Raw genomic sequence first — 27,006 nt, forward strand, 5'->3', positions numbered from 1 at the left:
AAAAACATACGATTTTGTGATGAGTAAATTATACCAGACCAATTCAGTTCGCTCCAAATGAAAGACAGTCTCATAAATTACATTTCAGAGTTGATGGAAGCAATTCTAAAATACTTGGTTTGGGAGTAGCAGCAGGTTGGATGGAGGGAGAGACTTGGGGGTAGGCAGAGCAAGTTAGGTACTGATGCAGCAACCCGGGTGTGATGTGTTACGGCACTGACTATGGAGATGGATTGGAAAGAGCAAATCTCAGTTTTGGAGATCAATAACAAACAATAATTCAATAAAAATGGATGTAGAATACTGTCATTTGTCAGCTATACATGCTGTGATTTAAGACCCATAGACATCTAGAAGTTCAGGGAAGTTTCAGAGAAAACAAATCACTCTCTCCATGCTGTCCTCTCCTTAATATTTTATTTGGGCTAGCTTCATGTTAAAATCGCTTTCAAGGACTGTCTTCATAGGGAAAAGAAGTTGTAAACCCTGTAGTTTGATGAAATTGTACAGAATGGAAGAAAATGGTCAGTTCTAGCTCATTGCCCTGGTTCTGGTTTGGGGGCACTTATTGGGTGATGAAGGAATAAGGACTTCATTAGTACCATCAGAGTGCTTTAACCTTCTCCCTCCGGTGAGTGCCTCTCACACTGACTACCCAACTCCCTGCCTCTAGTTGTGGCTAGAGTCATAGTGCTTGCGTCCTGATTAGCAGTGCACAGGATGATACCACTACTTACAGCCTGAACTTGGAGCTGCAAGTCATTTTTTTCTTTCAACAGTGACACCATCTTTTCTTCCAGTTCCTTCCTCTTTGCCTCTGACTTGGCGAGTTCTTCTTTAGTTCTCTCAAATTCTTCCTTCATGTTGGCCATCTCCTTCTCGGTCTCTGCGCTCTTGAGGAGGGGCTTGATCTTGAAGAAGAGTTTCATCCAGGGCCAGTGCTTGACGTTCATGAAGGCTCGGATGTTGTACTGGATGCAGAAGAGAGACTCCCTGAAATTTAATTGATGCAAATTAGATATTGTGTGGATGATGAAATGAGATGAAATCTTGGCAGTGAGAGTTGGAGGTTCTGCCTTCCACCACGTTCCTCACCTACTTTCAAAAGCACAGATGAAAGAAATTATATTTGGGGATGGTGGTCAAGGACTTATTAATCATTCCTTTCTCTATGTTGGTGCTTCTCAAACTTTGGTGTGCATAAGAATCATCTAACTTCTTTTTTAAAATTTATTTTATTTTATTGGCTGTGTTGGGTCTTCGTTGCTGCATGTGGGCTTTCTCTAGTTGTGACAAGCGGGGGCTACTCTTCGTTGCGGTGTGCAGGCTTCTCATTGTGGTGGCTTCTCTTGTTGCGGAACACAGGCTCTAGGCGCACACGCTTCAGTATTTGTGGCACGCAGGCTCAGTAGTTGTGGATCGCGGGCTCTAGAGCGCAGGCTCAGTAGTTGCGGTGCACGGGCTTAGTTGCTCCGCAGCATGTGGGATCTTCCCAGACCAGGGATCGAACCCGTGTCCCTTGCATTGGCAGGTGGATTCTTAACCACTGCGCCACCAGGGAAGTCCCTCATCTAATGTCTTGATGATCTCATCTCATCAAATACTGGTTCCTGGACCCCTTCCCCAGAGATTCAGATTCTGCAGATATGAGGTGGGGTCTAAAATTTGCATTTTTAACAAGTTTGCAAGAGATGCTGATGGTGTAGGTCCAAGGACCACCCTTTGAGAAGTACTGCTCTGCTTTAGTGCTTTGCAAACCTTCCTACGTGAATGCCACTGAGGACAGTGAAGGGGGAACCAGACCCCTCGGGGATGTGGGGCATGGGGTAAAGGGACTCATTAAAAACTCAGAATTTCTTTGAAAAATCTCTGGTTTTATATTTTAATGTTGTATGATTTTTGCATTCTACTCTAATCTCATCACATTTGTTTTAATCTAAATTATTTTTAAAAATTAATTACCTTCATATATGGGCAATTAATTGCCCCAATATATATCTATATATATCTACATATATCTCTATATATAAATATATATATAGGTTCATGACCTAACTTATTATTTTTAATAAAATAGAATACAGTAAAAGATATTAGCAGAACTACAGGTGATAGAAAATCTGTTCCATGTAAATTATTTATATATTTACACACACATACATGTATGCATGGATATACCGGTGGCAATATAAAATGCATTTCTCGGGCTTCCCTGGTGGCGCAGTGCTTGAGAGTCCGCCTGCCGATGCAGGAGACGCGGGTTCGTGCCCCGTTTCGGGAGGATCCCACATGCCGCGGAGCGGCTGGGCCCGTGAGCCATGGCCGCTGGGCCTGCGCGTCCGGAGCCTGTGCTCCGCAAATGGGAGAGGCCACGACAGTGAGAGGCCCGCATAACGCAAGAAAAAAAAAAAGAAAAAAAAAAAAAATAAAATAAAAATAAAATGCATTTCTCCCTGTGGATCCCGTTCATATGCGTCCTGCAGTTTGAGACACCTGACTCGTAGTCTTAGAACTCTGTCCCTGCATCAAATTAGATCACTAAAAAGCCAGGTGCCTCGGTGAAATTGTATTAACTTACTGAAAAAATATTTTTCACCAATTTTGCCCTTAATAATTTAAATCATAATAATTCAGTAATAGAAACGATCAGATGAAGAAGCTGTTTCTGCATCTTGAGTAAAACCACTGTTGAAAATACTGTCTGCTGTGCAGTTCAGTGTATCTTATTTAATGATCTACCCAGTAAATTCATTTTAGAACCAAATGCTAGGGCAACACTTTGTCTCTGCTTACTCAATGGTATGTTTTCTCTTGTTAGATAAGACCTACACATCTCTCTTTTTTATTATGCTTCCCTCTCTTTTTTATTTTTTACCCGAGCATTCGATGTACTCCGTGGTGATGATTCCTACCTTAACTTTTCTGGTACATGTATATCTCCACTTCAGCATCAGACTCTTAATCATCCCTTCTTACTCTGGTGGCCTTATCATATCTGAGCCTTAACTGTAAGCCACCTCAAATATGCTTCTGAAGGATGTGAGCAGACAAGCAACATGTTTGTATACCTCCTCTCCACCATCCTCTGGTACTCCACTCTTGCCAAGAACCCTTTGCACCTGGCCTGGGTTCGAGTAATCAGCTGGGCCAGCTTGTCATCTCGCATCTCCTCTAGGAGCCCCAGAAGGCCAGCTTTGAAAAAGACCTGTGCGTGGGCAGAGTTGCAGATCAGAAACTTTACACAGACTCCAAAGGGTCAGGCATAGTGTCTCGTGGGCCTTAGAGACTATTACCTTGGTGTGACCAAATTTATACTGGGTGTGGTCAATGTCGATGGACCCAAGGAGCTTCTCAGAAGCCTTCTTGCTGTCAATGAATTGTCCTTCAGGAATTGCACTTGCATTTAATACCTTGTATCTGGTAAAGTAAATATAGTTTTTTAAAACTTGGTTTATTGATGAGACTAGTAGTAGCTAAGTATTAAATGATCCATTAAAAAACCCCAGAGCTTTAAAACAATTATTCTTTCTTCACAGGAAGGACATTGTATACATAGATGGTCAATCTAGTATCTACTGTCTATTTTTATTCCATTTTACCTTCCTGCACAGTTGCAACTTTCCTTTCTGCCTCATCAGACCCTGTTCTCAGGAAAGAATTCTACAATTTTGTTCACATTAGTGTGTAGATGACCAACAAAATGTAACATATTATCCTTGCTAGATGCATTTGCTATTGATAGTGCTTACCTCTACTGAGTTTTTGGAAGGATTAAATGAAATAATCCAAACATATTAAGCACTCAAAAATGGTTGTTCTCATAATTATTGAAGTTAATGTAGACATCTATGAGCTAAGCCAGGAGCATGGTAAATCCAGTGAAAAGTCTCTATAGAGTGCTTAGTATGTGGTATATCTGTGTTTTAAAGGTGTTTTGAGGCTTATAATTTTTTACTCTTTTTGTAGCAAATTAAAAATAGCAAAGGCATATTTTTCACTAAATTGTTTTGCTTGCACTAAATATATTTATACTAAACTCCAGGAAACACCATAATTAGGAGAGTCTGACCTCTGTTTGAAGTCTGCATACAGGATTCTGCTTGGGAACCCCTTCCTACAGATGCGGATGCCCTCCAGCACACCGTTACACCTCAGCTGGTGCAGGACAAGCTCATGCTCCATGGCCCCTAAAAAAAAACCCATATTTATTTCACTGCAGAGTTTTGTTAAAAGGAGGTATGGCAGTCATGCTTTGTGCTTGCACTCTAGAACTTCTTACCAGGCGTTTTTGTTTCGTTGGGGATGATGCACCGCACAAAGTGAGGATGGGTACTCCTGAGGTTGGTCATCAACTTGTTCAGATTCTCCTGTAAAATCAGGGAAAATCCTGTTATCTGAGATTTAGACATGGTTATGAGCATGTGGTGATGTCTCTAAAATCAATGTCCATGGCTGAGTTGAATGATCCTTCTGGACCATTTTAACTTAAGGTACCACCTTGGTAAACTTTTCCTGAGATGCAGTTTCCTCCTCAATACCTCTTTCTCCGCTTGAGTTGGCAGGAGTTACACATATAAAGCAGGCTGTCAGGTGATACTTCTCGGTGTACACAAGCACTGTCTTCCTTCCTACCCTTGTCCCTGGCCACCCACATACATTTACAAAGCCATTGCCTTCCCATCCTGGATGGTCACCCTTCTACCAAACTCTGTGGTTCTCCAGGAGGGAAATACAAGCCTACACTACATTTGGACTTATTCTCATAAATATAGCTTCCCCTTTCTAACTCTGTCAACTTCTAGGGCATAAAGATTATCTATAAGGGGAACAATCCTACCAGTTAAATTGAGAATTGACTAGATCATGAACATGGATACCATATTAGGTTCCTTAAGGCCCAGCTGTTAGATTTTCATTAGTCCTACTGATGATTTAGTCTCTTTGAACACATGCCATTGCTTATTTCCATGACTCAACTAGATTATGCATAGCAGAGCATTACGTTTTATAACATTTCCTATGAAATATTTTTTATTATTTGGCTTAGCATGAAAGATGACCTGATAATTTCTGAGTAATTTAAAGCTCTTCTCTTCAAAGCTAGATGAATAGAAGCCATTAGTTAAGGTCAGTCCTTTCCTAAATGACTTGTGGAGAGAAGGCTTTGTGCTTTTAAAAGCTAATTCCCAAAATAACAAGTGTCAAAAACAGTTTCTTTCTTACTCTGAAAAGGGCCGACACGGTCTGGAAAGAAGAGCCCTTCTTCTTACCACCTCTCTTGGCAGTCCCACCACCACTCGCCTCTGGAGAAAAAATAAGAAAAGGTGTCATTCAAACATAGTTTTGAACTGACAGGGCTATTTCTTGCCTATTTGTTTATTTCTGTGCTCACATGGAACATTTTTCCAACACAGATGACCTCTCTGTTTGAGCCTGAATGAATCTGATATGTCAACTAAGTTTGCATCCACTTTTCAGTGGTACTCAATAACCAGCAGATATGGAGGAAAAAACAGGAGAGAATCATAGAAGCCAAGCCTTTTCATTGGTTGAGATGTTGAAAGTTCCTTTCTGACTCTTTGCAGTAGGGCCTCCATCAGTGCTGGAGTGAATGTATAATCACAATGCAGCCTACTTACTCAGGACTTGGAGGCACAATAGATTTGGCCCTGCAACACTTCAGCCTGGGCTATGACATCACTAGCCTCAATCTAACATCACATTTTGTAATATCAGGAGAACATGTTGGGATTTTTTTGAGCATTACCTGCTTCAGCACTTTGAGCCCCAGAGAAGAGGTAAGCTAGAGTCTTCATTGCAGACTTCTGGTACAGCCCGACCACTGTCTCGTTCAGGGGGTCCTTGTTCTTGTCCAGCCAGCCCGTAATGTTGTAGTCCACGATGCCGGCGTAGTGCACCAGGGAGAAGTGGCCCTCGGTCTTGCCTTTAACCACCTTGGGTTTTTGGAAGTTGGCAGACTTTCCAAGATGCTGTTCATACAGCTTGTTCTTGAAGGAGGTGTCTGTGGCCTTGGGGAACATGCACTCCTCTTCCAGGATGGAGAAGATGCCCATCGGCTGGAAGCAGACCATAACACAAAGTTACAATTCTATATAAGCATTTTTCTTTGTCTATAGAATTAAACAAGGTGCAGTGAATAATTTAGTTCTCACAAAACATAGTTTCCAAAACTTGAAACGGACCTTCTCGATGAGCTCGATGCAGGCGGCCAGGTCCATCCCGAAGTCGATGAACTCCCACTCGATGCCCTCCTTCTTGTACTCCTCCTGCTCCAGCACGAACATGTGGTGGTTGAAGAACTGCTGCAGCTTCTCGTTGGTGAAGTTGATGCACAGCTGCTCCAGGCTGTTGAACTAAATAAACGGATGCGTTTACTTTTCTCTTAGCAAATTGAGCAGTTTGAGATATAGGGCTTCTTAATTTAAAAATGTAGAATAGCCTTTAGATTATGGGTATCAAAATCCTTGGGGGGCTGTGAAATCTACTGTTTTCTCTGCTGCCATTTTTTACAAAATCCTAAATCACCATTGTTATTAATTCTCCTTTCTTGCACTTGCTTAAATTGACTCAGGTGTTTTTCTGAGTTCCTACTTAATCATTCCATGTTTATTCCCATCATCTTCTGCATTTTCTGTTGACTCATTTAACAGCTAATTTGAAACCCATTAGAAGCTGACTGGGAGGAGTCTGTTGTGTGGAAGCCATCATGGTCAGCATTGCAAGGGAGCGATAATTGCCACCCCTACTCTTTGATGTGAAGCGAAAAAAATCAAGATTCCAAATATTATGTACACTATATTAACACACACTCATATTTTTTTAAAAGCCAAAATGTTAACATTAACTAGATATAAATAGTGGAATTAATATGGACTCCTTTTCCTTCATTTTCCATAATTTCTGCCATGCCTAAGTTTTGCATTTATAATTAGAAAAAGATAAACTTCTTTAAAACTATAAGCAGGAAAAATGTGTCTTATAATCAAATATGAGTTTTTATCCCATATCACATTGATGAGAATTAAGAGTTCCTTGCATTGAATTTATTAATGCTCACTCTAAATTGCTGACCTTTTCTCAGCTCTTATTATCTGCCTAAGTGTTTCTGAATGGTTTCCCTACCATATATTCAGAGCATATTATGCACTTTGCATTGTGGGATTTTTAAACCCCTCACTACAGCAACCTAATTCCCAGCTCCCTTTGGATCATGTCGCAAGTTAAAGAGTCGTCATTAAGGAGCTTATTTCTCATAGAAGTGGGATTGCCACTACAATAAATGATTAGCTGCCCAGTCACTGTCTTTTACATTTTAGCATAGCTTTTTGACATGGGTAATCAAAGGTTATAATATTCACAGATTTCTTCTTATTGACGTTTCCATTGCTTTCCTGTAAAAAGCCCTTAGCAGCGTACTACCAACTCACGTCAAAGATCTCAAAGCCCGCGATGTCCAAGACCCCGATGAAGTACTGCCTGGGCTGCTTGGTGTCCAGCTGCTGGTTGATGCGGGTGACCATCCACAGGAACATCTTCTCGTAGACGGATCTGGCCAGGGCGCCCACCGAATTGTACACCTTGAAAGACAAAGGTGTATCCCTTGAGGTTCAGAGAGGACCACAAAATGCTTGCATCCCTGGCTGTGAATTTGAATTATGTACCTACCTGCTCTACAGTCTGGCCTTTGGTGACGTACTCATTGCCGACCTTGACCCTGGGGTAGCAGAGGGCTTTGAGCAGGTCAGCAGAGTTCAGACTCTGGAGGTAGGCTGCCTTGTCAGCAACTGAAAGGAAGAAAGGATAGAATGATGTTATTATGGCCCAAAGCAACCCGCTTCCTCAAATAAAAAAAAATTTTTTTTAAGCTACAGGCATTTTGTGCAGTGTTTTCAGAATATCTTTTTGAGTATTCTTACCCATTTTTTTCACTAAGTTCAAGACCTTGGTTACGGGTAGTGTTCCCTAAAGAACTGCAGAAATTGTAGGGACATATGTCTAATACCCATGCCGCACATATCTTATATAGGTATACTTTCAAATGCAATTCTTGGAAATGAATTTGTCTTCCCAGGAAAGCTCAAGGGTAACAAGTTAAGAATGTGATTTTCGGGCTTCCCTGGTGGCGCAGTAGTTAAGAATCCACCTGCCAATGCAGGGGACACAGGTTTGATCCCTGGTCCGGGAAGATCCCACACGCCGTGGAGCAACTAAGCCCTTGAACCACAACTATTGAGCCTGCGTGCCACAACTACTGAAGCCCACGTGCCTAGAGCCCGTGCTCTGCAACTAGAGAAGCCACCGCAATGAGTAGCCCCTGCTCACTGCAACTAGAGAAAGCCCGCACGCAGCAACGGAGACCCAACGCAGCCAAAAATAAATAAATTAAATTTTTTAAAAAAAGAGTGTGATTTTCAAACAAACATGAAGTCAGGTGGATGACTCAGTTGATACCTTCAGTGCCATCTGGCTCCGCTTGCTCCTCACGCTGCTTTTGCTTAAATTTCAAGTTTCCATAATGCATCACAGCCCCCGTGAGCTTGTAGATAGAGATCTTCTCATCATTAGTAAAGCCCAAAATATCAATAGCACTCTGCCAACACAACCAATAGAATAACTGTCAGGTTATGATCCACATGTTTACTATTAATAGTTCACATTTGGATAATTCCTGATTTGTTGGTCAGACTGAGGAAACTACCAGTACTGATGGGAGCAAGGAACTCCTTAGATTGGGTGTCTAGGGAGCTAGTCAACTGGAAGCCAGCACAGAGCATTGGAATCACAGGCGCATACCCTCTGAAGATGCAAAAGGAAACTTAAAATAGAGAATAAGGATAGTAAACTTATTATTTTGAGAGGTGGTATGGATTTAATGCCAGTAGATTATAAAAAAAAATGGTTTAGGGAAATTCAGAAAGGATAGCTCTTTAAAAGACTATCATGGGAAGGTGAGATGTTGCAGGGGCACATCCCAGACTTTGCAGTTGGCTCCAGGTGGCACATCCACGCCCATCTTTGAATCTTCTTTTGGGATTTCTATGAGAAACTGAGTATTTATCTAGCGGGACCGTTGCTCTGACCCCAAATAATCATTCTGATTTTCTTGTGTTCTACTTACATCTGTGGCCATCAGTTCTTCCTGATCATCAATGCTGGGCACGCTGATCTCCCCTTGACTGACGAATGGGAAATCAAATGGGTTGGTGGTAATCAGAAGCATTTCTAAGTACATGGAACAGAGAAAAGGTAAGCAGAAATATCCTCTTCATTAAAATAACAGATTTCTAGGCAAATTCTAAGGCACTAGGATGGAAAAAGCCATGATATGTTATTGCCCGATGAAAAAAAGAGATTACAGAAGAGCATGTAACTGTGATTCCAGTTACTGTATGTATGTCTCTATTTGTAAAGATGTATCTGCAGAAAATGACTGGAATGATATTCATCCAAGTGTTTATAGTGATTATTTTCATAGTGATAGGATTTGGAGGTGTTATTTTCAGTTTTCCCTTTGAATTTTTATAATGAGCACACATAAATTTTTACCAAACTTACAAAGCTGTTTTCAAAATCAAGACAATATGTACAGTTGACAAAATTCCATCGTGGAATACTGAGTTGGACCAGGCATTGCTAGGTGCGGGTGTAGTAATTTTGGAAAGGAATTATGACGTTTCTTACCAATTAGTTCTGGTTTCTTGTTTGATGTGATCTGATAAAAAATATGATAGCTCCTTTCAGCCTTAAGCTGGAAAGTAACTCTAGACTTCTCTAACAGATCTGGAAGGAAATAAATAACAAAGAGGAAAAATGTAAAAATTCATATGAGATGCAAAATTTAGTCAATATTATAGGTCATAAGAAACAAATTATTGTAAGGTATATCCAAGCACTTACATGTTTCAATATCAGCAGAAGCCAGTTTTCCTGTAGTGCCAAAGTGGATTCTAATGAATTTACCCTTGAAAGAAAAATTAACATTACTACTTTGTTTTTGAATCATATCAAATCTTTGAGAAACTCAGAACACTCGAAGTGCTAACATTTTAATATTAAATCAATTCAGAGACAATTTGTTTCAGGTAGAAAAAGGTGTATCTCCTATTTTTTAGGTAAAATAATTTTATCTTTAAAATTTAAAAATTGTAGATAATTGTAAATAGTGAAAGATGAACTCAGATATAGGGTCATATATCTTTTTTTTTTTTTTTTTTTTTTTTGTTGTGGCCTCTCCCGTCGCGGAGCACAGGCTCCGGACGTGCAGGCTCAGCGGCCATGGCTCATGCGCCCAGCCGCTCCGCGGCACGTGGGATCCTCCCGGACCGGGGCACGAACCCATGTCCCCTGAATCGGCAGGCGGACTCTCAACCACTGCGCCACCGGGGAAGCCCGGGTCATATATCTTTTTAGACAGGACTTGGATCCATGTTATTACATGCTCAGAGGAAAAGGAAAGAACCATGGTATAATATAATTAAATTAGAATGGAATGAAAAAGACTCAGAGAATGTATTCACAAACATCCCATAAATTTTGATCAGTGAGCAGTGTCTGTAATAGTGTCCAAGAGACTCACAAAGCGAGAGGAGTTGTCGTTCCTCACGGTCTTGGCGTTGCCAAAGGCCTCGAGCAGGGGGTTGGCACTGATGATTTGATCTTCCAGAGTCCCCTGCAAAGGCAAGAGCAGTCCTCACACGTGGGGCTCGGGAGTTTCTTACTTGACAGCGTGCATCCTGACGTGGCAATCAGACCCACCTGCATTTTGCCACCAGTGCCTTCATCCTTCTTCTTCTCCCCAGTGACCGCAATTGTTGCAAAGTACTGGATGACGCGCTTCGTGTTCACAGTCTTCCCAGCCCCCGATTCTCCGCTGTCAAATAAAAACCAAGTCAGTAGAGGTCCCAAAGCTGGTAGCTATTGCAGTCATGTAAAGAAAGCATCAAATCTACTTACGTGATCAGGATTGACTGATTCTCACGGTCTACAAAAGAGAAATTAAGGATGGTCAATACTGCCTAACATCTTATGGAAAAACCTGAACGAACATTTTGGCCAACCCAATATTTGTAAATGGAGAGTACATAGAATGGCATGGACTTAATATATATTTTTTTGGGGGGGGGTACGCGGGCCTCTCACTGCTGTGGCCTCTCCCGCTGCGGAGCACAGGCTCCGGACGCGCAGGCCCAGCTGCCATGGCTCACGGGCCCAGCCGCTCCGCGGCATGCGGGATCTTCCCGGACCGGGGCACGAACCCGTGTGCCCTGCATCGGCAGGCGGACTCTCAACCACTGCACCACCAGGGAAGCCCCATGGACTTGGTGGCCCTAGGCCTAGCACCTTTGCCAGCACCGCTCTCTCCTGCTCCCTGTGCCCACCCCCGCCACCCCGCACATTAGTGTACAGACTGCCATTGAAACAGAACGCTGCAAAGAAGCAGCAGACTTTCTCTTTTTATACTCCACCACTAAGCACTCACCGAAAGTGGACTTTGGGGTTTTCAGGTGGATTTAGATGACAAGTTAGTAGCATGTTTATTGTAGGTACAAGAAGTAATGAAAAATAGGCATTAGAGATATTTTTAGTGCGTGAGAAGGAGTAAATATGGTAAAGGTGGTAGCTTTGGAAATAATCATGGCCTTAGTCATATTTTTAGGGAAAGTAAAAGTTCATTTTGATGTTTTACTCTCTCTGAAGGGGAAATCTTTCAGCCCTTTCCCCAGGGTAGCTTTGTACCTTAGACTGACCTAGCTGAGACAATATTCTAGGAATAAGATGTACGGTATAACTGTCTTAATACCAGATACACCTTAAAATCTGGAGTGTGTTTAGGTTGGTTCTGGGCAAAGGGCAAAAGCATTTAGGGGACCACCTCAAAGAGTGTGCTGAGACGGGTAGAGTCTCTTTCTCCTATGGTTCTGTTCTAAAAAGATGCACAAAACATCCAACTCACCAGTCAGCATGAACTGATAGGCGTTGTCAGAGATGGAGAAGATGTGGGGCGGGGCCTCCTGGCGCTTTTTGCCTCTGTAGGCAGCCACCACCTCAGGGTTGTACACCGGCAGCCACTTGTAGGGGTTGACGGTGACGCAGAAGAGGCCCGAGTAGGTCTATGCAAGGGAGTAAGAAAGAATAACTAGCCGAACACCTTTCCTGTGATTTGTGCAATTAACTCATTAAATGAATTTTCACTAAAAGGAACACTTTAATTAAGTGCTCTACGTGTCTTCAAGGCATCAGCACGAAAACTAGTTGAAAGGTTCAACAAGACAGCAGACTCCTTGAGGGAAGGGACTATAGCTTAGACTTCTCATTATTCCTTTTGGGATTTGTCACAGTGATTTTCACATAGCAGGAGCTCCAAAGTTTTGGGCTTTTTTAAATGTAGTATAAGACATTTTTTACTGTAGTTTAGAAAATGGGCATATATTTCCTTTGTAGCATTAAGATATTCAAATTCATAAAAACATAAATTTGGTACCTAAGTACTCAACAACATGGAATAGTTAGGTGAATTATGGGAAATCTTCTTAAGATACTGTGATCCAGTCATTTAGAAAGGCACACATGAAGGTATGCAGCAATACTGGGGAAATATTTGTAAAATACTACTGAGTTATAAAGATACAGAACACAAAATGATGTAAATACATTATGATTACAACAGATGGATTTCCAAAATCTTTGACAACTGGTCTAGGATAAGTACCAACCAATCAGAATGGATGCTGACTCTAAACACCAGGTACACTTGTGTAGGTGTTGTCCAGCTGACTAGCAGCAGAGGCTAAACTATACAGAAATGACAGGAATTCCTTGACGGTCCGGTGGTTAGGACTCTGAGCTCCCGTTGTAGGGGGTGCGGGTTTGATCTCTGGTCAGGGAACTAAGATCCTGCAAGCCGTATGGTACGGCCAGAAAACAAAAAACGAAAAAACCCTATACAGAAATGTCAGCCTAACATAATAGATTCAATTAGAAAGCACTACTGAGTTTGTATTATGTGCAAAGCCTCTCTGCAAGGCCCTAAGAATGAAACATAAAGGAGATGTTGTTCCTTGAGGAACTTTCAGTCTATGTAGGAGACAGACACGTAAATGACTGATGGTGGAAAAACATTGTCAGTGTTATTGCAGAGACAGAAACAACAGGACACAACATCCAACTTTGCCTTGGGAAGTTGGAAAGTTTTCATCAAAGAGGCATTCCACACAGAAGGGACCAGAACAGGGACAGAGATACAAATTGTGGTTATTTTGGAGGAGTGAAAATTGGTCTTTAGAAACATTATTTTTAAGTGTTAATACATGAGTTTATATTTTCCTTCTGAATGATTCTGCATCAGGAATGGGGATGAGGGGAGATGTAAGCATGTGGTTGAGATATAAACAGTAGCTGCTCTCGCGTTTGTTCAAGGGCTCTCTGGCAAACCCAGTCCTTGTGGACAATGGCCTTGCCTGGCTTTGGATGAGAAGACAAAGGATTAAGTGCCAGCTGTTGGGTTGTGCATTACAACAGCAATCGTGAACCTTTTAACTAGTTACATTACTAGTGAAAGCGCAATGAGTCACTACTTGTAACCCATTTATACTATAATGGGCTGACAGGGTCCAGTGATAAAGCCCACTTTGGGGGTGGGGGGCACTCACGTAGATCATCCAGGCTGTGTAACGCTCTTTGAGGTTGTACAGCACTCCTGGCTCGTGCAGGTGGGTCATCATGGCCATGTCCTCGATCTTGTCAAACTTGGGAGGGTTCATGGGGAAGACTTGGTCATCTTTCACTGTCAGAGTCTGGTAAACAGGAAGGGTAACTGTTTGTCAACTGAGTGACCAAACAGAATAATCAGGAGAATGTGGTTGGCTCCTGGGACTCTACTCACTGCTCCTCCTTCGGTCTTCACTGTCACTTTCCCACCTTCTCTGCTCTGGATAGTCCCTTTGACAAAGGATTCCTTGGGCTCGACCACAAAGACAGATATCTTGGCGTCAAAGGGCCTATTCTGGGCCTCAATGCGCTCCTTTTCAGACTTTCGGAGGTAAGGAGCGGCCTCCCCAAAAACGGCCATTTCCTGGTCTGAACTCATGGCTGCTGAACTCAGAGGTCCTAAAGGAGATAAAACATTTCATACTAGAGATTCTGGATTGTCATCTATATCCATAAATCTCTATCTTGATGATATTTCATAGGCCCAGTTGAAAATTCCATCAGGCAGGTGCACTGTACTCCATGCTACAGTTATTGAAACAAACATATTACAAGGACTCAAAAGGCATCAGGGGTCACTGTGTACCCAGCATTGTACACAGTGGCTTTTTATCTTCTTTCGTCCTTCAAGAATGACATTCTAATAAGAGGGCTGGGTGGTGGCCTCGCCTGCTGCTAAGGAGCTTGTGATCTTGGGTTGCACTTGATCTTTCTGAGCCTCAGTGTCTCCATCTTTAGAATAGGGATTATAATATTGCCTTTCTGAATCCACAACCCATGAGATAGAGTGAAGACACTTTGAAAAAGAAAAGTTAAAATAATGACTGAGAAAGCAAATTGAAATAGTTGAGGCTACTAGATATAAAATGTCATTTATTATAATGCAAGAGAATTACATTTCCTGCCATATAATGTAAGAGAACTTTATGTTCTCCGTGAGATGTTCAGCTAGAAGTGCTCACGTTCAGTGGATTTGGCGGGGGGTCGGATTATAATTTTGTTTACTATTTTTTTTTTAGCTGGGTGCTCAGTAGAGTTTCTCTAACATAATTTCTTTGCCTATTAAATCCAGTTAATCAGTTTAACCCAGTTAAACTAATTGAGGATAAAAGCCACAGCAGACATTATCCTCATTCTTCCACATTAAAGTCTCCCTCTACTATTCCACATTTCCTTCCGAAAGAGGCAGGCTCCAGCTGCCCCATTCTGTGTTGTCAGCAGGCTGCCGGTGGCATCAGTAGAATGAAAGGTTTAGCAGAGGATGCCACTTCAGTCATTACGTGATCAAATTACTTGAAACTCATTTTAATCATCTTCCCACCAGTCTCTCTCTTTAGAAATGCAGTGTGTAGTAGTGGGGCAGACTAATATCTTTACTATCTATGTGACAAAAATTTCATAGTGTTTTGGTTTCATACAGCACTCAGCACTGGATAAAGTAACTTTTTAAAAGTCTTTAAAGAAGCATTTTCCTAGGTACTTCTTACTTGTTAGATATCATGTTTGCTAAATGAATTCTAAAAGCAGGACACATTTTTATCAAATTTGAGATTTTTAGCCAGGGAATCTTAGTGCAGATTTTTTTTCCTACAGAAACAAAATAATATGCTATTAACAACTATTCTCTTGCAAAAGTATCGTCCCACCAGTGCCTGAGTCCTAAGACTAGGTGCATTGCTCTAAAAGGCAAGTCCTCCGTCTCCTTCTCCCACACCTTTTCTGAAATATAGTTGTTAAGTTATATTTACTGAGACAATCACTTGCTCAAGGGTTGCTAAATGACACAAATCTGTTCTAGAGGTTCTCGCCTTCTCCTCCAGGGACTGGTTGGTCCCAATCTTACCTTGTTAGCAAGTGAGAAGATGCAGCCTGGAAGTGAGACAGTTCTGTAAAAGAAAAGGAAAAAGTACTTGATTAGTTAACCAAAAAGAAAACAAAGCAAAACAAAAATCCCATTTGTGGCATTACTTGCTGTTGTAAACAGAAGGCAACAAAAGTCATGGATGTAAAATGTGCAGTATCAGGAAGAGCAGTACCCCAGCCAGCAGCTGCAGCTGACACTGGGCAGTGTAGCTCGCCAGTGTTCCTCTTGAAAGTCCGGTCCGGTTCCCACTTACCTTGGAGCTTTTTAAAGCAGGACGAGTCAGCCTCATTCCAAGGGCTCCTTTATATGGATAGCTATGGAAACAATGCAGCTGCTGCTTCTTTCTTAAGTCAAAAGGAATTGTTTGGCAAAAAAAGTCTTGGCAGTCTTGTATCCCTGCATAAATCTCATTCATGTTAAGAATGGTTGGATATAATTAGAAATATTTTTCTTATTGAGTATGTGGATAAATCTCTTATGGATAATTTGAGAAGATGATCTGAAAGGAAGGTTCACGCTGGTGGTTAAAGGCAGTGGCTGGGCAGCCAGAATACCTGGCTTCTCTCATAAATTCCTCCTGGCCTTGCTGGGCATGCCTTTTGGGGTTGTGTTGCATCACTTTACATACTTAACAGACTAAATGATAGAAATAAAGGACAAATATTTATTTTAATTTTGTGAGGGTTAATTTTTACCTGTCGATCATTTTCTTCCAGCCCTGCAAAATTAAGCTATGTGCCTTGAGCGGTTTAAAAAGAAAGTCCTCCCTTCCAGTATTCTTGTAGTTTTGGGAATACCCTTACTCTCTCACTGTTTTGCTTTTGCCCAAGCTAGTCCTTACACAGCACACTATTTCCTGTTCACCGACTCATTTGACTTGCCTGCAAAAAGAAAGGCTGAATATTTAAAGGTGCTTTTAGGGAGTACTTTTCAATATTTTTCAGTGTGAGCACACTGGAGAAAAAAATGATAACCTTCGTGTAGCGTGCTAGAAAAACGTGGGCGTGATTTGGTTATGTATATAAATAAAGGCCGTGGTGAGAACATGTCTTTATGTAACATGAATATAATATACATAGCATTAAGGAATATATTAAATACTGAATGTGAAAATACTGAAAACTTCCAATTTTCTTTTTTTAATCTTTTAAGGAGAAATTTCACCTAGGTGCCATGAACAAAACTTATTTATATCTGACTTTGTACTTGAAGTAATGACAACGTTTCCTGATCAGAAATTTTTAAAGAGGGCATAGAGTATGTGCATTCTTAATAATTACCACTGTGGAGAAACTTTGCCCAAGAAGGCTGTAAAAATCTAAAACCGTATATATATGTTTTACGACTGTTGAAGTTGTATTTTAAAAATTTATAGTTTTTCCTTCATTGACAAGTATAATGCTGAAATTTGTAGGATAATGAGAATAAATTTTGAATCCTCTTGAACTCTTTTTTATATCAAATATTTCAAAAGATGATGAAGCCCCAATCTTTAAAACGTCCACGCGTTAGAGGATTCATCCCGCATCTAGGTTGGTCACTCCTGGAAGGGCACATCGACCACAAATACACAGAAGTGTCTGATAGAGTCAAAGGCCCAAATCTGGAGCTACCACTCTGAGCTGTTTCCACTAAGACAACCCACTTGGCCTTCCTATACCCCTGCGCGGGCTGGCTGCGCTCTGGCTGCACACCTTGTTCCAGGCATCCTGGAACATCAGCCCTCCCAGAAACACCAGGGGTCTCTTGCCTACAGCTGGCGGCATCACACTGTCAGCTGGCTTCTGAAGTACATGCCTTCTCGGTTCCACTCAGCACATGCTTAATGCCACCACTGTGCTTGCCTGCTTTGAGGATTGTAGAGTACGCTGTCACGTCAAACTCTAACTCAGCCCAGGCTACCCTCTGAGGAGCCCCTGGCTAACTTCTCACAGCTAGAGAGCACCTCCCAAGGCACTGGCCTCTCTGCCCATCAGCCACCCTGTGACTGATGGGATCAACATTGCCTGGCACCTCGGTAACCTTTTTGATGCTAAGATTCACTGGCTGGCAGCTCTGCTTTGAGGTGAGCTGTGGTTTTATTTCCCCATACTAAGCAGCCATTTTTACTGCTCAGACCAATATTTTGATATGTCTTGTTCTATTCCTGATGCCCGTGGGCATTTTCTCTCTGCTTTATTAAACATTTCCTGTCTTACGTTGTTTACAAAATTTCCTCCATTTTTAAGTCATGTCATGGTTACATATTCTGCTTCCTCGGTTTGTAAACTCCTTTGGCAGATACCATATTTACTCACAGAAGTGTCTAACACACACACACACACACACACACACACACACACACACACACATATATATATGGAGCACAGGCTCTGGACGCGCAGGCCCAGCGGCCATGGCTCACGGGCCCAGCCTCTCTGCGGCATGTGGGATCCTCCCGGACCGGGGCACGAACCCGCGTCCCCTGCATCGGCAGGCGGATTCTCAACCACTGCTCCACCAGGGAAGCCCTAACATATATATTTTAATGTAAAGAAGAAAATGCAAAGCCTCATTGCCATTGGTTGAGAAATACTTCTAATTGTTCCCTTTGCTATGTGGCTCATGACTTGTCCCTGGTAGATGTTCTCTGCGAACTAGGGCTTAGGGAATATGTCAGCCAGGATAATCTGCTTTTCCATTCCGCAAACAAGTCAAAGATCTTGATTTCACCAGTATTTTGGCCACTGTTCTAATGTGTCAGGAGCTTTTGACTTTTTGTTGCTTACCCCTTGGGATATGTATCACACTTAGGAATAGTGACAACTCAGGAATAGAAGGAATTCAAGAGTGAATACTTAAAGAAGGTCCCAAGGGAATGGCAGCCACTGACTGTCTTCAGAAGGTTATAATTTAGCTGGGAAACTAAAAAAGCATAATGAAGTGGCTTGGGTCACCTTCTAAACAGTGTGATTGCAGGTTTAAAACTACAGTGTACAAGTTATTTGCAGGGAAGGAGCCGTATTTTAGGCATCTGTTTGATCTTCATCAACACCTAGAATGGTGCAAACATATAGAAAGTGCCCCCCGATTCCAGCTTACAAATTCCCGGTGTTCCAAGTTTCTTTAACCTGATCATTCTTGTTCCCAGCCACAAATTGGAATCTGGATTTGACTTGAATACACACAAGCTGGGTATCCTTGGGTATTGACTAAACCTCCCCAGGAGACTCCACTTCCTGATCTGTAAAATGGATAATGAAGTGATACCTCATAAAGGTGTTTGAAGAATAAATAATACAATGCCTTAAACCTTAGAACAGTGTCTGGCACCCGTTATTAATTCCATAGACACTAACAGTTGTGATTTCTCTGCCCCCATCTTTTGTTCCGTCTTACTGTGAACTCTGTGTTGCAGTGAAATAGCTTCCTTTCTGATGCACGTGTGAAACGAGACATGCTTGTGGCACCGGTGATTTCAGCTACCCAGCAAACACTTGCAGAACATTCCCGCATGCCAGGCTGCCACCATGGAATGTCTGCCTCCCTTCTGTGTCATTCACATATCTCATGTATAATCAAAATCCTGCTCAGGACTTACCCAGACATTTTTTGCAGGTATCCTACCTGCTAGAGGAAGGGTAGTTTGGCCTGGAAAGAGACAAGCTGTTACATTAAGATAGTTGTGAAGAAGTGAGAGTCCCGTCTAGAGAGTTGGCGGTAGAAATGAAAAGAAAGAATGCTCAAGAAACTGGTTAACTGGTGCTTTCCTGGGGGAGGAGAAATTAACGTTTGGTAGCAGTGTCGAAGGGAGACTGAGGTTTCACACTATACCTTTCATACCTTTTGAATTTTTGTGCTGGGTGCATGTTTAATTGCTTTAGAAATAAAAAGTGATGATTTGTCAAAAGAGGATCCCTCTAAAAAATGTAATAAAGAACGGATGTAATTGAAAGAAGTGCAACCACAGAATTAAAGAGAGAAGAGACAGAGGAGTCGAGATCCAAGAGGTAAGTGCTCAGTGGCCACGTCTCTCTCTTTTCTGTAGACTAGACTCCGTCAGTCAGCATGTTGAAAACTATGGACGTTGAGGTTGTTTTCTAGGAATGTGTTGGCTTTCTGGTGCAGATTGGTCCCTTTGTACTAGCAACCCACATGTGTAAAGTCCCATCAGTAGAAATCTGCACTTGCAAGTGTCTAGTCATGGAATTCCCTGAGAATTTGCTTTATAAAGAAAAAAGAAAATGGCTATCAAGAGGCCATTGTGGGAGTGCTCATAATTCAAAGTTATTGAGAGAGATGGTGAGGGTCATTCAAAAGCCATTTATAATTTGATTTTGTCATGTATTACATGGCTCTTTTTGGTAGTTGCGGATTGAGTTTTGAAATAATACATTACTTAGTCCTAATTTAAAATAGGTGTTTGTATCTGTGAGCATTGGTGGGTAGAATTGTTCAGGAAGTTGCGGGAACTGTGCTGTGCTAAAACGCAGGAATCCAAAGGCTTGTATGTAAAGCATCCTATTAAGCGCTTAGCAGAGAAGAAGGTGGGCTATATTTGGTGCCTGACACCCAGCAGTTCCACCAGCACAGAGCATGTAATCTGTGTGTGGATAAGGGAGTTTGGTGACCCTTTGTGGAGAAATTTCAGAGAAGAATAACTAACTCCCTTAAGACTAAACCAACGTTTGTTTGTTTTCCTAATGACAAAAGTAATATCGGTATGTGGACATTCTAGAAATTTGGAAAAAGAACAACAAAAGAATGACAGTCAAGATAATTTCTTAATGGTGGAATTAGAGAAAAATGTATTCACTTCTGCACATCTCAACATTCACTTACCAACTTGTATCAGGTTAATTTAATTATGCAATTAAGAGGTGTAATAAGTATGTTTTGGTCTCAATTATTCTCCTGTTTATCAAATAGTAGACATCAATTCATGTTAGTCAAATGATTAAAAATCAACGAACATTGTTTTGGTAATGCCACTATGTTCATAGCATTTTATGGCCTGTAAACATCTTATGGGCATTATCTTACTTTTGTCTTTCAAAGCTCTGGCATGTGGATGGGGCAGATAAACTCTCCTCATTTTATATTTGAAGAACCACGATTCAGAGGGTGCATGAAATGGCTTGCCTAAGCAGAGTGGAGCTCAGATCAAGATTTCCTGCTCCACTCTCCATTGCTTTTAATGCCTAATATATGTAACTCTGCTGTTCATTCTAGAAGTGCTCTGACTCCTTTAGGTGGACTATTAGGACGTAAGTCAGTAAACTGCTAGCCTTCACCAGACATCTTACAACATTCTGGGGAGGGTAAGAGGATATACTAATATAAATTTACCAGTAGTTATTCTGGAACGCAGACAGTTTTAAGTGTGCACCCCCAGAGGAGATGGGATGGAATAGTCCTTGCCCCCAACCCTTCGCTACCCTGTTCTCTCAGTCACCTGGAAGTTAGTGCACTGACTGTAACAGTACACACACGTTTCTTTAGTGCAGGGATGGGATCTGGTCGAGGAATGAGGGAAGGCTTCATAGAATTGACATCTGAGATGGTCCAGGAAGGAGTGGGTAGGATTTGACAGGTGGAGATCCAGGAAGAAAGAAATTCTGGGTGCCAGAACGGAAACAGAAGGAACAAAGGCGGGAAGAGGGGAAGCCTGAAGTCTGTCGGAGGAAGAGGGAGCTGTCTTGTCTGATGACAGCCGAACAGATGTGTAAGGGAGACATCGAGGGAGACAAACTGAGACTGGATTTGTCAGAAGCTGTTTCTGTGACTAACCCATTCAGAATGAAATGTCTTTTAATCCCAAACTGTAAAGGAGGCTGACCAGAGCACCTGCTGCAGGAGCTTTCTGCCTTTGTCCCCAGACCACTGATCCCCTGCCACCCTGTTTCCTTATTTTTCATTCAGTTCTGCACTCTGGTTGGTTTTCCATCCCCCATATCCATACTCACCACAATAGCCTTTCACTGTTGGGCTCCTCTTCTGCCCTTGATCTGCCCTTGCTCTGCCCTTGCTCTCTTCCTCCCTGGACCATGCTTGCTTATACTGTCAGGACACCTAACTCCTCACCCTCTCCCTTGACTAGGGACGGCCCTTTCGCCCACTGAGGCCTCTCAGAGCTGGAAACAGCTGTGACTACTACCCAGCTCCTACGCTGTCTTCCCAAACCCACTCACAGCATGTGACGACAAGGGGCCTTGAAGGCTAGACGCAAGAGTTTGACTTGAATAAAAGAGATATTTAGTCCCCCAAGTATGGGGCTATTAACCAAAACAATACTCCATGAATCTAGAATGCTGTACCATTGAGTACTAAAATCATCTCACACATGGTTTAAAGTAAAATCTACCCAATGTTTCTCTGAGAAAGTTTTATTTTATTTGACTGTGAGAAGATTTTTAAAGTCAGTTTTTAGGAATGGAAAACATATTCAATTAACCCAATCTTGTTTTCCTTTGTACCAGTTGCAAGGAAAAAAGCTCAATCAAAATAATTTTTATTCTGTCCTACCAAGATCATCCCCCTCAAAAAAAAAAAAGTCCCCAAAAAAGAAAATTTAAGAAAGAGGGGGAGTTTGGGCTGGGAACAGAATTCTCATAGTCAGAGGAGGAAAGATTCCTGCTCTTTCTGTGAACTGGACATTTCAAGGAGAACCTAATGTGATTCAGCTTCCTCAAAACTGCTGCTTTTTGTTGCTTTTGGCTTGTCCCAGTTGAGCAACTGGTCCAGTGGACAGGCGTTGATGAAAACAAGGCTGAGCTCCAAGGCTAAGGAGTATTTTTAGGTCTTGAGGTAGAAGGTTCTTTTATTTGAAGGAAAGGATGATAATGTCATCCAAAGCACTAGTCTTGTGCAGAAGCTGGCACTTGGCAGGACTCGGGAAGCCTACTTCAAAAGGAATGCAGCCAAAGGCCTAGCATTGAGAGACCGAATGCTGTGGAGGAGGCCCAGTTGTTCTTCTGGCCTATCCAAAAAACTTGACGGCAGATGTTTGAGTGGATTTTCTCATTCTTTGTCCCTTTTATAAACTGTCAATGAACACAGGCATTTGCTCTGTTTTGATTGCCCCATGGGAGACTGAAGCCTCATGTTCTGTATTTTTCCCCATTGAGCAATGAGAATAAACATAACCATTGAGACCCCCAAGATACATCGTATCCTCATGGAAAGTGTTAGCTGGCCAATCTTGAACAATCCTGAAAGTAAAAATTATATGAAGAAACAATGGATTGAAGATTGGATGCCTGTGTGTGTACACATGTGGGTGTATTGTGTGTTTATATGTACCCAGCATGCATGCATGTGCTTAATAAAAAGTGCCCTGTGCGGTCAGGAAAAAGGCAGGAATGACAGCTGTTCAAGACTCATCACAGGGTAGCTGGGTGTTTAGATAGGCCTTCTCCCTTGAGGTCTTACTAGAACAAATGATTCTAACAGCATTCAGGAAAATCAATAATTTAGGTGAAATAAGGAAATTGAGCTTCTAGGAACTGTCTTCAGTTGAATCTTCTGATTTTTGTTGAGCTACTCAGGACCCGTGGGCAAAGGCTTATGAGCAAAAATTCTTTATCTGCAGACTGCTTTTAACAATCTCTGGTATTGTGGGGAAGTTCTTCCAAAGGTGCCATAGACCAGCTTTACTCAAATGTGTCCTGAGTCCAGCACGACTGAAGAGAAAGGGACTTTGTGGTCACATAAGCTTGGGACACACCGCCTTCCATGCCCTTCTCCTGAAGAGTGACTGTGCACATTGGCACGGATGAAGGCTCTTAGCATTAGTGTGACTTTATTGTTCTAAGTTTTTCATATACTTATTTAGCTATGGGACTTTTTTCTTTCCCACTTTGTACTTGCACCATACTGCTAATGGCAGAAAGTATTTACACAACACATAGCTGTTCCTGAACTTGATTTTTCTGTGTGTATGTCATTAATTACATCAGAGGTAATCAAAGTGGAGTCTGTGTGGACAGACCGCTCGCTGTATGTGGTCAGAGTCACCTGGGAGCTAATTAGAAATGCAGACTTGGGCCCCCTCCCCTGAGACCTACTGAAACAGAATCTCTGCAGGTGGGGCCCAGGAATCTATATTTTCATAAACTCTCCTTGGATTCTTATCTGTACTAAAGTTTGAGAAGCCCCAGGGCAGCTGTTCAGTCAGAACTGAGGCCGACAATTACGTGTCTTAATGACAACCAATCTGCCATACCTTATGGATTCTCTCCTTGGCTTTTAAGCCCTCACCCAACCAGTCCAAACTTAGTTTACTTTTATCCCCAGCTCCACACCCTGCTTCCCTGTCTTCTGTGTGTACTCTGTTCTCACAGCCACCAAGCCTTGCTAATGCTGTCTTCACCTATTTTTATGCCATAGACCCCTTCTCAGACTGTTTTTAAATGCATACAGTCAAATACGTAAAATTTCGAAAGAAACTTATACTAAAGTTATACTGAAATAGTTATCAAAATATTTTGAAAGCTGTGTTGCTAAAAGAAGCAAATATATTTGCACTTCATATAAGATCTAGAGGCAGATCTGTAACTTATAATTTCAAAGTGGTGATGTCTATAATATCTTGTAGATATTTTGAAATATCTACAACCACTGAAGTATGGTATGAAAATATCTATAAATTCTTTTGGTGACAAAGTCACACGTACTGCTACTAGTAGTGCGGTTTGTCACCATAGTTGAAGGAAATGGGCTCTAAGTTAATTTTCCATGATTAACTTGCCAATTTCTGACTACCTCTCCAAACACCACTTAGTTTTCAAGACCCAGCAGATTTTTTCACCCATTCCAACCTCCACTGAGAACACATATTTCTGGAGTTTTTGTGTAAATAAAACAATAACACCCAGCAAGGCACTGCAGCTGTTCATAAAATTCGACTTTGTGTTTTATCTCTCCCATCTCAGTGTAGGTTTCTTGGAAGCAGGGACCAGACTTGTGCTTCTTTTGAAATTCCTTGATCAGCGGCAACCAACCTGGTGATGGGCAGATGTACTCCAGTGGTTCCCAAACCTGGGCACACATCAGAATTATGTGCAGATGCTTGGGTCCTGTGCCCTAGGCCGGTGGTTGTCAAAGTGTGGTCCCCAGACCAGCAGCAGCAGCATCACCTGGAAATTTGTTAGAAATGCAGATTTTTGAACCCTACTCCAAAACCTCCTGAATCAGAAACTCTGGAGGTGGAGGGGACAGCAGTCTGATTTTGATTTGCACTAAAGTTTGAGAATCACTGCCCTAGGGATTCTGATTCAGCAAGTATGGGGTGGAATTCAGGAAACTGTATGAAAAAAGTACCATCATTCAGTAAACTCCATGAGGTAAAGGGTACGGTTTAGTTTTGCTCACCATTCTTTCTCCAGTACCTGTCTCAGTGCCTGACATATGGTCAGGACTCAAAATTATTTGTCAAATAAAAGAAAGAAATGTGATGTTTTTGAAGCCCACTAATTAGGTAATGAACAGCTGTATGTCTTAGTGTCTGGGGACTCTTATAGAAATTAGGTCAAGCAAGCCTTCTGGAAGATGAATATTCTCTCCCTGCCATTTATTGCAGGGCAACACCAACTGTTTAATAAATAAATGAAGCACTTGTGGCTCATCTAATAGTTCTAGCTACTGATTTAAGTTGTGGGAGAATTTTGAGAAACAAGACTTAAAAAGTAAAAGTGTTCAGCAAGTTAAATTAAATTTTGCATTTTTTCTTTCTATCAGGAGAACTTGCCATGTTGAGCTTGTTACCAAAGCAAACTGGGTCCATCGCCTGACGTGCAACAAAGCCACTCTTCTGACACCAGACTGTGATGAAGGTAAGGACAGCACTTACTGCAGGCACCAAGCAAGGAGGATGCGCAGCTCGTGCTCAAAGACCTGAACTCCCTGATGACTTTCAGGAAAGGGTTTTTAAAGACAGTGTGAAGGAGGGGGTCGCAGGTGTGTGATCAGCTCATGCACAGTTCTCTTATTGGTTGATGGTGAGGTAACAGGGTGATGTTTCAGGAATCTCAGTCAACCTTCTGGTTCCAACCTTTCTGAGGTCTGTGTGCTAGTGGTCAGCAGTTTTCATCCGGTGGGAGTTTGGTTTCTGTAAAAACAACATATATGGCTCAGGATTTTATCTATAGCCCTTGAGGAGGAACTAAGATTCCTTGACTTTGTTTTATGGCTAAACTATTATCGTTTTGTCTTACTTGACTGCTTTCCTTTGTTTTTGCATTTTGTCACTTCTCTGATTAAATTTGCTCTCTGGAACTCAGGGAAGGCCTAGGAGGCTAAAGGTTTTCTACAAACAAGAGGTGAGGGACAGAGGGTGGGGGCTTTTCCCCAGGAAGGCCCCATACGGTCCTGCTCGTTTCAAACTCTGGGGTTTTCTGATCTTTCTGACTACAGTGAGTATGATATGAACTCTTATACCCTATAGAATGAAGGAGGAAAATCCTTCTGCATTCCACCTTCAGATATAGGTAGAATAAACTAAAGCTACAAAGGGGTATAATTTCCAGAAAAACCATAATTTACATTCAAATAAAAGGTTGTCAGAGAGTATACTTTGCTCTTTAAATAGTGTGTCACTGATGTGTTGATCCTACTCTGTGCAAATCATTGTTTAAGACCAATCAGGGAAATCTGAAATGTATTCCTACTCTCCAAGAGCTCAAACCCAGGAGAGAAGGTGGAGCAGGAATACAACTAGAATCCCTCCTCATCCTCAGTAGTGCTCGACAGAGCCCTTATCCAGTGTATTGTTTTTTTTCTTTATCTGTTCACTTGTTTGTGAGGTTATTGTCTAGTGTCTTTACACTAGAATGTAAGCTCCAAGAATCTCATCCACCACTGTATCCGACCAGCAGTTAGGGTATTTCCTGGAGCCTGGTGGACACAATAACTATTTCTTTAGTGAAATGCTTATACAGAAAATACAAAGTTAAATGTGTGAGTTACCACTTTTCAAGTGTTAGATCCCACATTTGGGTCTTTATTTTCACCAAACTCTGGATTCACATGGCTCTGTGAGGTTCAAGTCTTGGTTCTGAAATTTACTGCCATGTGGCCTTGACCACATTTACTTAACTTCTGACAGTTTCTGTTGCTTCCTTCGCTGTAATACTGTGAGGACTAAAGGACATAATGCAGATAAGGCTCTTAGCACAATGCATGGTAATTATTAGCGGTTATGTAAGCAGAACATTTTAAGCTTTGTCTTCTTAAATTCAACCCTAACTAGAAATTATAACTGAAGACAGAAACTACAGACCCTGGGTGGCAGTTTTAAACAAAAAAGTGAAGGGGATGGGGGGCTGTGAGAAAATGAGCTCTCACCTGGTCATCACATGCCATCAGAAGAAACAGATTAGCACATATTTACATAAGATTTAAGATAAATCAGTAGTCCCTCTGCATTGTCCTGCTGA

General features: G+C 41.8%; 1 protein-coding gene across 1 annotated transcript in view; it reads right to left on the reverse strand.

The window, feature by feature from the left end:
* LOC103080691 (myosin-2) overlaps positions 1-14,107 on the reverse strand; it is a 24,171-nt gene extending 10,064 nt beyond the window's left edge. The window contains 20 exon segments of the mRNA XM_007457845.1: positions 738-993; positions 3,069-3,205; positions 3,294-3,417; positions 4,070-4,187; positions 4,280-4,367; positions 5,224-5,303; positions 5,768-6,077; positions 6,204-6,374; positions 7,449-7,598; positions 7,687-7,805; positions 8,473-8,611; positions 9,140-9,243; positions 9,703-9,801; positions 9,919-9,982; positions 10,598-10,690; positions 10,777-10,891; positions 10,975-11,002; positions 11,975-12,131; positions 13,671-13,814; positions 13,904-14,107. Of these exon segments, the coding sequence (XP_007457907.1) occupies positions 738-993; positions 3,069-3,205; positions 3,294-3,417; positions 4,070-4,187; positions 4,280-4,367; positions 5,224-5,303; positions 5,768-6,077; positions 6,204-6,374; positions 7,449-7,598; positions 7,687-7,805; positions 8,473-8,611; positions 9,140-9,243; positions 9,703-9,801; positions 9,919-9,982; positions 10,598-10,690; positions 10,777-10,891; positions 10,975-11,002; positions 11,975-12,131; positions 13,671-13,814; positions 13,904-14,107 (2,700 nt within the window).
* Between the last annotated feature and the right edge of the window lie 12,899 nt (positions 14,108-27,006).

This window comes from Lipotes vexillifer, unplaced genomic scaffold (genome assembly GCF_000442215.2).
Source record: "Lipotes vexillifer unplaced genomic scaffold, Lipotes_vexillifer_v1.1 scaffold611, whole genome shotgun sequence".
Lineage (NCBI taxonomy): Eukaryota > Metazoa > Chordata > Mammalia > Artiodactyla > Lipotidae > Lipotes > Lipotes vexillifer.